This window comes from Zonotrichia albicollis, chromosome 21, assembly GCF_047830755.1.
Source record: "Zonotrichia albicollis isolate bZonAlb1 chromosome 21, bZonAlb1.hap1, whole genome shotgun sequence".
NCBI lineage: Eukaryota > Metazoa > Chordata > Aves > Passeriformes > Passerellidae > Zonotrichia > Zonotrichia albicollis.
This window is the reverse complement of record NC_133839.1, coordinates 3,493,495-3,507,342: the sequence shown is the minus strand read 5'-3', so window position 1 is coordinate 3,507,342 and position 13,848 is coordinate 3,493,495. Positions and strand designations below refer to the sequence as shown.

The 13,848-nt window shown below is 52.1% G+C and overlaps 1 protein-coding gene across 4 annotated transcripts in view; it reads right to left on the bottom strand.

Annotated features, from left to right (window-relative positions):
• Nucleotides 1–13,848, bottom strand: part of LOC102068108 (uncharacterized) — an 87,053-nt gene that overhangs the window by 36,598 nt on the left and 36,607 nt on the right. For 3 of the 4 annotated variants that reach the window (XM_074555988.1, XM_074555985.1, XM_074555986.1), the window contains exons 7-13: nt 8,834–9,083; nt 8,444–8,763; nt 5,726–5,770; nt 4,646–4,765; nt 1,034–1,072; nt 854–907; nt 164–217 (exon numbers count right to left, since the gene is read on the bottom strand). In XM_074555988.1, coding sequence (XP_074412089.1) covers nt 164–217; nt 854–907; nt 1,034–1,072; nt 4,646–4,765; nt 5,726–5,770; nt 8,444–8,763; nt 8,834–9,083 — 882 coding nt within the window. The remainder of the gene's footprint in view (nt 1–163; nt 218–853; nt 908–1,033; nt 1,073–4,645; nt 4,766–5,725; nt 5,771–8,443; nt 8,764–8,833; nt 9,084–13,848) is intronic. The other variant, XM_074555987.1, reaches the window with a different exon arrangement.

The window sequence follows — 13,848 nt, the reverse complement described above, 5'->3', positions numbered from 1 at the left end:
ATCGATCCCATCACTCCAGCCCAGGCACAGCATTCCCAAACTGTCCCCAAGCCCATCAGGACCCTCCCTCACCCTGATCCAAGGGGGGCAGGGGTGCTGAGGGTGCCAGGCAGCCCTGAGGGCACCCTGGGGCTGTCCCAGGTGTCCCCGAGCCCTCACTCACCGGGTACCCCCGCTGGCCTTTGTCCCCCGGCTCTCCCGGTGCTCCGCAGGGTCCCTGTGCACAAACAGGGACTGGGTCCCCCAGTGTCCCCCCAGCCTGCCCCGAGCCCTGAGGAGGCTGCCAGGACAAGCAATGCCCAGAGGGGACCTTGGGAAGGGCACAGTGGGAGAATTCACATCCCTGGTACCCCCACCATGCCCAGGGCAGCTTTGGGGTCAGCAGCAAATCCATTTCTCCACTGCTTTGGCTCCTGATGGGATTCAGGACAGGGAATTTTTCCTTTGCCTTATAGGGAGGAATCATCACCCAGCAATGCCAGGGCAGTGAGCATGGGGCTGAAACCCCCCACACAAATCCTACCCCAGCCCTTCCCTGCCTTGTTTTTGTGCCTCTGGGAGGGATCCACGTGCTCCCTTTCCCAAAAAACAAGGGCTGGAAGCTGATGCCCCAGGAAAAGCAGCCAGCCCTGCTCAGCTGGCAGAGTTGGGATATCCAATCTGGGAGTTGGATATCAAACATCCTGAGTTTCAGGGGGAATTAGACAACAAGTCCATTAGGCTGCTTTGAAACTCAACCCCAAATCCCCTAATTACAGCATGAGTGCTTGGGGACACCCACCCTGAAAGTGTCCCCAGGGCAGCCAGGGTGGCAGCAAGGCCACCAAAGGGACAGCAGGGCTTTTGTACTTACAGGCGCTCCTGTTTTCCCAGGATGGCCTGGGGGGCCAGGAGCTCCAGGTTTTCTCTGGATTAAAAAAAAAAAAAAAAAAGAAGCAAAAAACATTAATAAAACCCATCAAGTGTTTGGAGCAAGGAGAATTCAGCTGCAAACAAGGAAAATTCCAAACAAAGAGACCAAAGCAGCACTCACCGGCCAGCCCGCATGCAGGAGTTGGTAAAATGATGATTGCTGGAAGAAAAATGAGGGGGAAAAAGCCAAATGTTGAAAAAAATAATCCCAAATCCCTTTTTGCTGGCTTTAAGGATGCTCTTCTTGTTTTGGGAAGCTGCAGCAATGAACCACTCCTTTAATTAATTTATTTATTTCAGACTCTGTGCATGCAAGGCATGGGAGGAAGGACAAGCTGAGGGAATAAGGAATTACTTCAGCAGAAAATGAAGCAGAGAGCTCACTTCTCCTGGGTCTGGTGAAATTCAGCTCCTCCATGGGTGCACCAGAAATGTTTGGGATATGGAAAAGTCAGAAATGTGGTGGTGATGAGCACAGGGACTGCCAGGTTTTAGATTAAATGAGCTGGTTTGACCCTGCAGGTTACTCCAGGTGGGGAATCTCCTCCAGCCTCTGGAAAACCCAGAGGAGCAGATGCCAAGAAACTTTTCTCCTCTTGCTGCTCCCAGCAGCCAAATCCTGGATGCACTTCCAAATTTTCCAAAGAGCAGGTGACCACAGAGAGGGGGAAAGGCACCTGAAAGGCCCAGGGTGGGTTAATCCCATCCCAACCAGGTAATCCCATCCCATCCCATTTCCAAACCAGCAAAAAGGTCCTGAGACCACCTGGTGCAGCCTCCTCTCTGCACACTTCCAAGCCAGGTTTTCCCAAATTTTGGGAGGTGTCTAGGAAATAAAATGCCCGTCTCCAGCTACCAGCAGTACAGGGAGGCAAAACCCATCTTTCCTTCTCCTCCTCCTTCCCATGGTGACCCCAGACCTGCAGTTCCAGGCAGTTCCTCCAAATCCTGGCTCACATCAATGGCTAAAAATCCCTTTGTTTATCCATCATCCCTATCCCAGGAAGCTGGAGAGGCAGCATTCCTCTGTTCTCTCTAATTTCAACCTTGAGAGCACTGGGAAACCTCTCCTGTCTCCCACTAGCAATGGGGAGAGAGGGGAAAAGCCAAGGAGCTCATGAAGGGAAATAACCACAGAGCTTTGAACAGCTGGAAATATTCCTAGCAGTGGGCAGATGATGGTGGGCATCCCTGCTCCTTCCAGGCTGATCCCAAATTGATTTCTGTGGGTGAAGGGTGCAGCCCCTGGCAGGACCATGTTCCTCCTGTCCTGCCAAGTTCTCATTTCCCTCAAAATCCACTCCTAAAACCTCTCAGGAGGAGGCTGGAGCACGGCCAACGCTTTTGCCTTGTCTCAGGAATTAGTGAACTCAGGACAGGATATGATTTCATCCAACCTTTGACAAAGAGGGGAGACAAAATCCCACGTGAGACTCGGGTTTCAGAGCAGCAGATGCCAGGGAGGGGCAGAGCAGTAAATGGGCTCTGCAATTCCAGCAGGGACTGTCAGGGCTCTGCTGCTGCTGCAGATCTGGGAGGGAAAACAGCACAAGGGGAGGGAAGGAGGGGAGCAGCAGCCACGGGGATCTGGAGAACTCCAGCCTGGGAGGAGGGCAGGGGAGACCTTTAGGGTACAGGAACCCTTCAGGGCAGGGGAACCCCTCAGCGGCCCTGGGGGAGCAGCTCAGGCCTGGCAGAGCTTTGGCTGCCCACCCTGTGCCACCCTCTGCCGTCACCCCATGCCCATCCCCACCTGTGCCACCCTCTGCAGTCACCCCATCCTCACCCTGTGCCATCTCTGCAATCTCCCCATGTCTATCCTGTGCTACCCTTTGCAGTCACCCCATGGCCATCCTCACCCTGTGCCACCCTCTGCACTCACCCCATGGCCATCCCCAAGCTGTGCCACCGTCTTGCAGTCACCCCATGGTCACCGTGTGCCACCCTCTGCACTCACCCCATGGCCATCCCCAAGCTGTGCCACCGTCTTGCAGTCACCCCATGTCCACCCTGTACCACCTCTGCAGTCGCCCCATGTCCACCCTGTGTCACCCCCACCATGGCAGACGCCAGCCCTGCAGTAGCAGCACATCCCTAACCATTCCCTCTTTTTCTCAAGGATCAGTTTTTCCTCTCCCCATGAGGTTCCCACTGCCCAGTCTGAGCTCCTGTTTCTAAAGCACCAAACCAAAGCAGTCTGGTGCAGCAGACTGAGCTCTCCAATAGCTGTGGGAGCCCCAGCTCTCCTGCCCAGGGCCCTGGGGCTACTCCACTGCTGAGCCAGCTCCAGAACCAGCCAGCAGCAGTTCCTGCCCTGCAGCCACTCCGAGACAGTTCCTTGGCACAGCCCCCATCTGTCAGCACATGGGGAACACAAACACAGCACAGGGGCTGGGGCTGGGACCACGGCGGCCTTGGGCTGCTTTTCCTTCATTCCTGGTCACAACAAAGGGAAGGGAGAGGCTGGGAGCAGCACAGCAGCCACAGCTGCTCTGGGACAGCCACCACAGCCCCTGTCCCAGCCCACCCTCCTGCAGTGTCCCTGAGCCTCAGGGGCACCTCCCCTGCCCTGCACTCCCATGGGCTGAGCCAACACAAACCCCAGCATAGCCCAAATCCCCCAAACCATGGGGATCTGCTCCATGATCCTCAAACCACAGGGATCTGCTCCAGGGGGCCAAACCACAGGGATCTGCTCCTTGGGAACACCAGCACCACCCCAAACCACAGGGATCTGATCCATGATCCCCAAACCACAGGGATCTGCTCCTTGGGGCATCACCCAAAATCACAAGAATCTGCTCCTTGGGAACAGCAGCACCCCAAACCACAGGGATCTGCTCCATGGGAACAGAACTGCCCCAAACCCCAGGGATCTGCTCCTTGGAGGCCAAACCACAGGGATCTGCTCTGTGGGGGAAACACCACCCCAAACCACAGGGATCTGCTCCTTGGTAGCAGCACAGCCCCAAACCACAGAGCTGTGGGGGCTGCCAGCCCTATCCTCAGAGCAGGCATTTCCAGCCCAGCCTTATCTCAGCTGAGATAAGCAAATCCCAGCCCAGGGCTCTGCGTTTTCCTGCTGCCACCGGCGGCACTGCCAGGGTCACAGGGCCACAGACACAATGGGGCACAGACACAATGGCCCTGGTGGCTTTGGGGTGGCCCAGGGCCCCCTCGGCAGACACTGCTCTCCCCTGAGATGGGCACAGGGCCAGCCCTGTGGGGACAGGGCCAGCACAGCGGTCAGGGGACAGCACAGAGCCAGGGGACAAGGGCCAGCACAGATGAGTCCCGGTGAGTCACAGGGGACAGAGGGACAGGGCACACGCTAATCCCACTCCACCCACAGAGCCACCCCCAGTGAGCTGCACCTCCCTCCTTGGCATGGCCCCTCTGCCCCCACCTCCCATACAACAGTGAGGGATCTCAGCCACAGCAAACCCTTCCTGCCATCCCATCCCACCCCATGCCACCCCATCCCATCCCATCGCATCCCATCCCATCGCATCCCATCCCAGATCCCAGCCCATTCATCCCATCCCAGCCCAGATCCCACCCAAGATCCCATCCCAGATCTCATGGGTCCCATCCCCTCCCATGGATCCCATTGATCCCATCCCATCCCAGATCCCATCCAAGATCCCATCCCATGGATCCCATCCCATATCCCACCCCAGGGATGCAGGGAGATGCTGTGAGTGCAGCCCTGCCCACTGTGGCTGTAACTCACCATGAACGACTGCCAGTCCTCCCTGGAGTTCCTCCAGAGGACGATGCTGGGGACACCGGGGGTGCCAGCAGGGCCAGGGTCACCGGGGGGGCCCATCCTGCCCATGGCCCCCGGGTAGCCCTGTAAGGACAGGGACAAGGACAGCTCCTTAAAACCAGCAGGGATTGGGGCCCCTAGACACTGAGTCAGGGGCTGGGCTGAGCAGGGAGGGCAACCTGGGGCTGCAGGACAAATGTCCCTGCAGGGACTCCATGGGTATGGACTGAGCTGGGCTGTGGGACACAGCAGGGTCCCCCCTGCAGGTGACCTGAGCTGGAGCCGCTCCATCTCCCACTGAGAGCTCGAAGGAAGAGAGCAGCTGGTGCAGGCAGCTCAGTCACAGAATCAAAAATATCCTGAGCTGGAGGGACCCACCAAGATCATCAAATCCAGCCCCTGTCCCTGCCCAGCCCCCCCAGCAGCCCCAGCCTGGGCACCCCTGGCAGCGCTGCCCAAAGGCTCCTGGAGCTCTGGCAGCCTCGGGGCCGTGCCCATTCCCTGGGCAGCCTGGGCAGTGCCAGCACCCTCTGGGGGCAGAGCCTTGCCCTGAGCTCCAGCCTGAGCTGCCCTGGCCCAGCCCCAGCCGTGCCCTGGCTCCTGTCCCTGGCCCAGGACAGAGATGGAGCTGCCCCTCGGGAGGAGCTGCAGCCCCGGGGAGCTCTGCCCTCACTCTGCTCCAGCTGAACAACCCCAGAGCCCTCAGCTGCTCCTCAAGCCCTCAGCTGCTCCTCACAGCCCCTCCAGAGCCTTCCCTTGTTCCTCAGAACCCTCTCCAACAACTCAATGTCATTTTTGATATTGTGGTGCCCAAAATTACCCCACAACTCAAGCCTGGCTTAATCCTGAATGTGGGCTTAAAGTACCAACTAAATCCAGCTCCTTCCTCTTCCAAACCCACAGACAGGGCCACCACCCTACGGGTTCAGGAGGTCCCACTGCCCTCTGGATGAAAAACCCCCAAACCAACCCAAACCATTGGTGGTGTTTGCCCCAGACCCTCCACCCCACACAGGACACCCCCCTGTTTTTGTGGGTGCTCACTTTGTCTCCTTTGGGTCCCACCAGTCCCCGTCGGCCAGGACAGCCCTGAAAGACAAAGGAGCAGAGCTGTGACCCCAATGGAGATCCCACAGTGACCCCAAAGGGAGATCCCACAGTGAGTGACCCCAAGGGGAGATCCCACAGTGACTGAGTGATCCCAAAGAGGAGATCCCACAGTGACTGACCCGAAAGGGAGATCCAGCGAAGCAGGGACTGAAATGGCTGATTCAGAGCAAACCAGCAGCTTCCAGTCCCCAAGAAATACCCCAAAAACCAGTGTGGGGTGGGAAGAGTCCCCTGGCACCAACAGCTGAACTGTGCCACCCTGAATTCTATTCTTAGCTAGCCTGTGACGGTGCTCACAGGGGTCTGAGGATGAGGGAAGAGACGAGGATCTGACTCCATGTTTCAGAAGGCTTTGATTTATTATTTTATTATATATATTATATTAAAACTACACTAAAAGAAAAGAAGAAAGGATTTCCTCAGAAAGCTAGCTAAGAATAGAATAGGAAAGAATGATAACAAAGGTTTGTGGCTCGGACTCTCTGTCTGAGCCAGCTGACTGTGATTGGCCATTAATTACCAACATCCAACATGGGCCAATCACAGATGCACCTGTTGCATTCCACAGCAGCAGATAACCATTGTTTACATTTTGTTCCTGAGGCCTTTCAGCTTCTCAGGAGGAAAAATCCTAAGGAAATGATTTTTCATAAAAGATGTCTGCAACACTAGCCTTCTGATGAAATCCTTTCTTCTATTCTTTTAGTATAGTTTTCATGTAATATATATAATAAAATAATAAATCAAGCCTTCAGAAACATGGAGTCAGATCCTCGTCCCTTCCCTCATCCTCAGACCCCTGTGAACACGGTCACAGCTCCCCTGGCAGGTCGCTCCTGCAGGCTGACAGCAGGGCTGTCACACCTCGTGACGTTTCCTCTGCTCCTGGGATTTTTTTCAGCCTCTAGCATCTGTTCCTTTTGCCATTTTCTTCTATTTTTGCAGGCAAGAGAGATGGCTTGAGGGGGAAGTTAGCAGGCCTAAATTTAAACCAAGGCTGGCTCAAGGATGATGGATTCAGTGCCAGGTCCCTCAAGCACAACCATGGAAATGGCCCTGCAGACCCCACAGCTCCCACAGGGATGGAGGGAAAGGGGGAAAGAAGGTGCCCAGGGTCACTTAAATGGGGAAATAAAATAAAATTTTCTAAAAAAACTGTTAAGAAAATGAAACCAAATGAGGGAAATAATTTTGGCGGGATAAACAACCATGGAAAAATATTTCAAGCCATTTTTCAGCCACTCCTCAATGAAGAGAAGACTCCTCTAAAGCTTTTTCTATTTCTATTTTCTATTATAATTTTGGCAGAATAAACAAACATGGAAAAAAATTTAAAGCCATTTTTCAGCTACTCCTTAATGAAGACAAGACTCTTCTAAAGCTTTTCCTATTTCTATTTTTCTATAAATAAAATAAAATTTTCTAAAGAAATTGTTGAGAAAATGGAATGAAATGAGGGGAATATTTTTGGCAGGATAAACAAACATGGAAAAATATTTCAAACCATTTTTCAGCTACTCGTCAATGAAGACATGACTCCTCTAAAGCTTTTTCTATTTCAAGTTTAACTTTTTTTTTACAATTTTCCTTTTTTTCATCCTCAATGAAGACGTGACTCCTCTAAACATTTCTCTAGTCTAAATTTACATTTTTTTTTCTAAATTTCCCTTTTTTCATCCTCTACACCCACTGAATGACTTGCAAAACAGTCAGAACTTATTCCAAGATAAATTCAGTGCTCTGCTTTGAACCCAGCATCAATGTGGGGGTGAAGAAGCCCAAACCAACGAAGCCAGCTGGGTCCATGTGTGGGTGCAGGGTTCGTGTGGGGACTGCAGGAGATGGCTTGGTCCCCTCTGAGCCCTCAGCCTAATTCTGGGCTGGACCAGTGGGAAATAAAAACCCACAGTGAGATTAAATTATTTGGGACCATCTCTAGAGCAAGGAGGACAAGGCAATCATCTTCTCTCCAGTGAAGTTTCTTCAGGAATATTAAAAACCTTTTCAAAAGGTCAGTGCAGAGCCCCACTGTGCCTGCATGGGAGGGTTCCCCATCCTGGGGAACATTTCCCACCCTGGAGAAGGTTTTCCCCCTTGGAGAAGTTTCCCCATCCTGGAGAAGTTTCTCCATCCTGGGGAATGTTTCCCACTCTGGATAAGTTTCTCCAGCCTGGGGACATTTCCCCACCCTGGAGAAGTTTCTCATCCTAAGGAAGTTTCCCCACCCTGTGGAAGGTTTCCTATCCTGGAAAAAGTTCCCCATCCTGGGGAAGGTTTCCCATCCTGGAGAAAGTTTCCCATCCTAGAGAAGTTTCCCCACCCTGGGGAAGGTTTCCCACCCTGGAGAATATTTCTGATGCTGGAAGCTTTCCACCCTGGGGAAGTTTCTCCATCCTGTAGAAGTTTCCTCACCCTGGGGAAGTTTTCCCACCATGGAGAAGGTTTCCTATCCTGGGGAAGGTTCCTTATCCTGGAGAAGGTTTCTCACCCTAGGGAAGCTTCCCATGCTGGAGAAGGCTCCCCACCCTGGAGAACGTTCCCCATCCTGGAGAAGGTTCCCCACCTTAGAGAAGGTTCCCCAGCCTGGAGAAGCCTTCCCTGTGCAGTGTCCCCAACCCAGCAGCCCCTTCCCCTCCCTGTCCCTGCACTCACCGGCAGCCCTGGCGGTCCCGGCAGCCCCGGTGGTCCCGGTTTCACCACGCAGCCCTGCTGTGCCACCCACAATCCAGGATGTCTCGCTCCAGGAGGAGCCTTTGGGCCACCCAGCCCTGCCCCTGCCCTGAGGGGACCTTTGGGGACGTTTCCTTTGGGAGCAGCCCCCCGATGAGCAGGGGGGGACTCCTTGGAGAAGGGTTTGCTAGGCAGGAGCCGCCGTGTGCCCGCGTCCCCCGACAGCTTCTCCGTGGTGATGTTCTCCTCCTGGTCTGAGCCATGGTCCTTCTTGGCTGCTCGAGGGGGCTTGATGGAGGCTCCTGGGTGAAGGAAGCACTGTCAGATTTCCTGGAACTGTGATGGAGAAAAGGAGGAAAATCGTGGACTCACCTGAGGTTCTCCTGAGCGCCGGCCTGCCGGGGCCAGTGATTTTATTGTAGGTGGAGTTCAGCAGCTCAAAGCCTTCATCCTCGATGGAAAGGCTGCCCTCCTCCTCTTCCTCCTCCTCAGCTGATGGCATCTCGTGAGCAGAGAGGGAAGCCAGGGCACTCCCATCAGGCTGGAGGCTGAGGGTGCCCTGGGTGTCCTCCCATGGCCAAGGTGGCCCTGGGGCCAAATCTGAACTGGTGAGCCTGGAGTCCTGAAAGAGGAGAAGGGAAAAGATGAAGTTTGAAGGGTTCACTTATTTTTTCCCTCTTTGCTGCCCAGGGAGGTGGTGGAGTCACCAGCCCTGGAGTGTCCATGGAATGAGTGGATGTGGCACTCAGTGCCCTGCGCTGGGTGACAAGGTGGGGATCGGTCACAGGCAGAACTCGATGGCCTTGGAGGTCATTTCCAACCTTAATGATTCTATAATTCCTCACTTCCCACACGCAGGAATGGTGCTGGGGGAACAATGCAGGGCACAGCTGGTGAGCCCCAGGCAGGAGCCCTCAAATTCTGGGACAGTTCATCCAGAATGAGCAGGACACTGCACCCACCTGCAAACCAAAACTCACCTTCCACCAGGGACACCTGCTGTTCCTGCACATCCCAAGACCGTGTGTGACACCTGGAGCTGGGGGCACCAGCCCTGCCTGGTGGCTCCTGGTGCAGGAGCTGCTTGAGGAAGCAGCTGAGAGGAGTCACTAGAGGGAGATGCAGCCCCACGCTTGCCTTGCAGGGCCGAGAGGGAGGACCTGGAGAGTCCTTCCCATCCTTCTCCCCACATTCCATGGGCTGAGCCCTTCACCAGGCTCTCATTCTGGGCAAGAAGTTTTACAGTGACTTCTGTGAACCAGAGATTTTGGGGTTTTAGAATGGGGATTCAGAGGGGCAAGATGGAGGGATCTGGATGTGTCCTGCCTTTCTCCTTCTTCTTGGCCTCCACCTTCTGCTGTGATGCTTTTTAGATTGGTTTAGAGTAGAAGCTCACTGTCTAACATAGGTGGTAGGTACTGGAAAGTAATTGTAAATATTGTTAATGTAGTTTTTAGTGTAAAGACATAACACCACCCTGGGGGCAGGCACAGTGCCTGGACTGTCTTGCTGAGCAGACCTTGGCTGGGCAGGAGAAAGAATTTTATAGATAAGGAACACTAAACAACTTTGAGACTGAGAAATGAAGAGCTCTGACTCCTTCTTCAACTGCTGGGCTGGGAAGAGACTTTCTAACTTTTCTAACTTTTCTTTCACTTTGACCAGCTAGAGATCCGACAGGACACCTTCCATGGACCAGGCTGCTCAGATTTCCATGCAACTCAGCCAGCAGGTGAGGAAAGGTGTGGTGAGAATTCCCAAATCTAATTAACCCCGAGCTGAGAGGAGCTGCAGGAGCTGAAGTGTTCAGGTTCCCAAGAGGTGAGGCTGGTGCAGAGCAGCCCCACAGGATGTGCCAGCCTGGGAACCCCAGTGGGAAGCCACATCCAGGCCTGGCAGCTGGCACTGGGAGCCCAGCATTCCCACACAGTAAAGAAAAAAGGGGTTTTAATTCAACTTCAACACTTGACATGGGAAAGGTCCACTCTGGAAACTCCCATCTGGCAAGGCTGGGATGGGAAAAGGGGGCTCTAAGGAGAAATTACTGAGGCACAAGGCTGAATTATACTGGCTTTGTAAACACAACTAAAAGCCAAAATCAATAGAATCCTTCCTTGCTTTTCCAAAGTGGCCAAATTTAGAGGAGAACCAGCTGAGAGGGACAAATTGGGAACAGCTCTGAAGCTGTCCAAAAGCGTGAGAGTCGAATGAGGCATGTGGGGCTGAACTCCCAGAAATTCCAGCTGGGAGGTGGGGAGGGAGCCCAGATTGAAAGCAGCCATTAGGGATGACAAAACAGAAGGGGAAAAAGAAGGAATTGGCACATGGCAAGCAAGGCAGGGTCTGTGATTTGCAGAAAATCGGATTAAAGAAGGAAAATAAAGGCTGGAGAAGTGTCTGCCCCAGCCACGTGTTGGGTCCCCATTGTCACCTGCCACGTGGCACTGACACAACCACAGCAACCACCTGGGAAGAGCTGGGGAACCCCAGTTGTGTCCACATTTACAAAATCCAGATGACATAACCAAATGACAAGGAAATACTTCCCATTCCAGAGGTTTCTCAATCCCAGCCCCAGAATTCCGCCCCAAAAGCATTAAAACCCCAGGCTCTCCCCAGGATGAGCACTGAATTCTCAGTTTGGCTCAGAGAGCTGGGGAAGCTCCAGGGGACTGGCTGGGAAAAGGCTTTGTGTTGTGCCAATATGGAATTTAAAAAAAGAAAGGCATAAAAAAGGCAAATGGGAAGCTTTGAGTAATTACAGACCTCTTCCCTCAAGCTGAGCCCAAGCAAAATAACAGAACAACTGATATGGGGCTCATTAATAAAGCAACCACAGATATGCAATTAATGCCATGGTTTTGGAAAGGGTTTCTAACTTGGTATCTTGCCTGAGGAGCCTAGGAGTGTTTTATTGACAAAGATAACAATGTTTTATTGACAAAGATAATAATGCTGCTGCACCTCTGGAGGGCTTCCCAGCTGGTTCCATGCTCCAAAACCTCCTCAGTGGCAAAGGGGTTAAAGCCCAGCTTGGAGCATCCCTGTTTTCAGCAGCCCAGACAACCAGCATAACATTCTGCCCTACTTTTCAGCTGGGTCAGGCTGGGTAAAACAGAGTTCAAAGCTCAGGGTCTTCTCCCAGGAAACAGATTGTTTTGTTCATAGAAACCTTTTCCATCCAACAGTACAATGTGATTCACTCAAGCTCAAGATCAGAGATAGACAATTTTAAACTATTTTTTTCCAGCACTTTCTAGCATCAAGCCTCTAGAAGGGGCTGGAATATAGGGAAAAAAAAATCAAAAATCAATGTTGGACTGATTGAAAGGAGGAATAAGTGCCAGGAAATGCCATGGGCTGTGGTGGAAGGGGATCCCAGGTCTGTTCCTGAGGAGCTGCAGCAGCCACAGCAGGGCTCTGGAGGGGATAAACCCCTCCTGGAGCTCAGCACAGCCCCTCTGCTGTGCCCTTAGTGCTGGGACAGGGCCATGGAGCTGCAGCAGGACACGAGACACTGGTGGCAAGAACAACACCCTGGGAATCTTCTGGAAATCTGATGATCAACCAAAGCCTCGCTGCCACACTTCTGGCATGTGACAAGCCCTAAAGGCCAGCAATGGCACAAAAGCTGCCCCCAGCTCACAAATTACTGCCCTCAGCAGTAATTCCACCTGAGGCCCCTCACAACACCTCTCTTCCCAAAACAACATTTATTTTCATGATTGAGCAGGATAAACTCAGCAAAGGTTTGGAATTGTGCAGAGGGCTTGAGTTGGGTGGAACAGCACTTGGGTTTGAGATTAAAAACCTCTAGGGTTCAGCTCAATGGGTTCCTGTCATTGCATTTATCCCACAGTGGGTTTATGGGACAATAAATTACCCACAGAACTCATCCTATTGGAGAAACTGGATTCTGAGAGAGCAACAGGCACAACTTCCCAAGGACTTTTCCTGGGTAAGGCAGTGAGAACCTCCGAGAAAACGAGAAAACAATTCTTATCTCTATTTGCTGCTCCTGTTGTTTGGCACACGTGGAATGTGTTATGGAGATTGTTTACCCAAAGTGATTTGTTAATTGGACACCAGTGAAGGTTGTTTGGATTGACTGGCCAGTTCAGTCAAAGCTGTGTCCTCAGACAGTCATAGGTTTTTCTTTTAATGTTTTTTTTTCTTTTTTCATGGTTTTTTATTTTATTTTTCTTTAATATTTTTAGTATAGTATCTTCTTACTATGTAATTTAGTACAGTATTAGTGTAATATAGAATAGCTTAATAAAGCAATTGTTCAGCATTCTGAATCATGGAGTCAGAGCACATTATTCCCTACACTGGGGTTGACCAGCATCATATCTGGGCATATCTGAGCAACTCTGAGCTCTGCAGGGGCTGAGATATCAGAGCTATCAGGAACAACACCTCAAGATAAGGCCTGAGAGCAGGGAGACAGAGCTGGGCTCCAGCTGCCAGTCACATCCCCACTGGGATATTTGGTGTTATCCCAGCTTATCCAAGGCAGCAGCAGCCCCAGAATCCAGGGAAACTGAAGGTGGAGGAGGGACAGTTCCCCCATGAGGGCTTGTCTTTGTTAGTGAGGATAGGCCAAGCCTAAGCCTTTTGTGATGGGTTTTAAAGCCCAGCACCAGGAAGGGAATACACTAAAATAATAAATAAGGAGTATGTGCAAGTCCTGACTTCCACAGGCTCCAGGCTGATCTGACTGGACAGGCAGGACGGAATTTTAGGACGGAGTGAGCCTGAAGGAGTGATTCCCATACCAGCTGTGTTCACTGGCAAACCCAAGCACGAGAGAACAGAAGTGCCACGACACAACCAAGCATTTCCACAGAGCTTTCAGAGCATTTTTAAATCAAGAAGGTATTTCCCAGCTAGTCTGGACTGCCCAGAAAGTCAAACCTGTGAAGTTTTGTCTCTGTGGGATTTAAGCTTTGACTGTTTGGTGAATGGCTTTAGGATCCCAGGTGAAGCTGCCTTGGAAAAGCCATTCAGTTCAGGCACCCCCCTGCTCACGTTTAGGACAGGCAGTCTAGGAGAAAACAAAATGCAGCAGAAGTGGCTCAACACCATCCATGTCCCAAAGACTGCTCAGAAATGGCAATTTATTCCTCAAAAAAAAACCTGGCAAAAGGAGTGGGCTGCAATTCAGGTATCACTGCCAGGGACAAACTCATCTATTGCCTCCCCCCATTACATCTTCCTCTGCCATCTCCATAATTATTTAGTTCTAATTAACAAATAAGGAATCCACCAATGTACTAATTTACTTCTAAATGAACAAAGGAACTAGAAACCAGAGCTGTGGCCTGTGCCTGCAGCAGAGCTGGGCTGCTCCTCATTACTCCCAAACTCCTTTTTTATTCCTAATA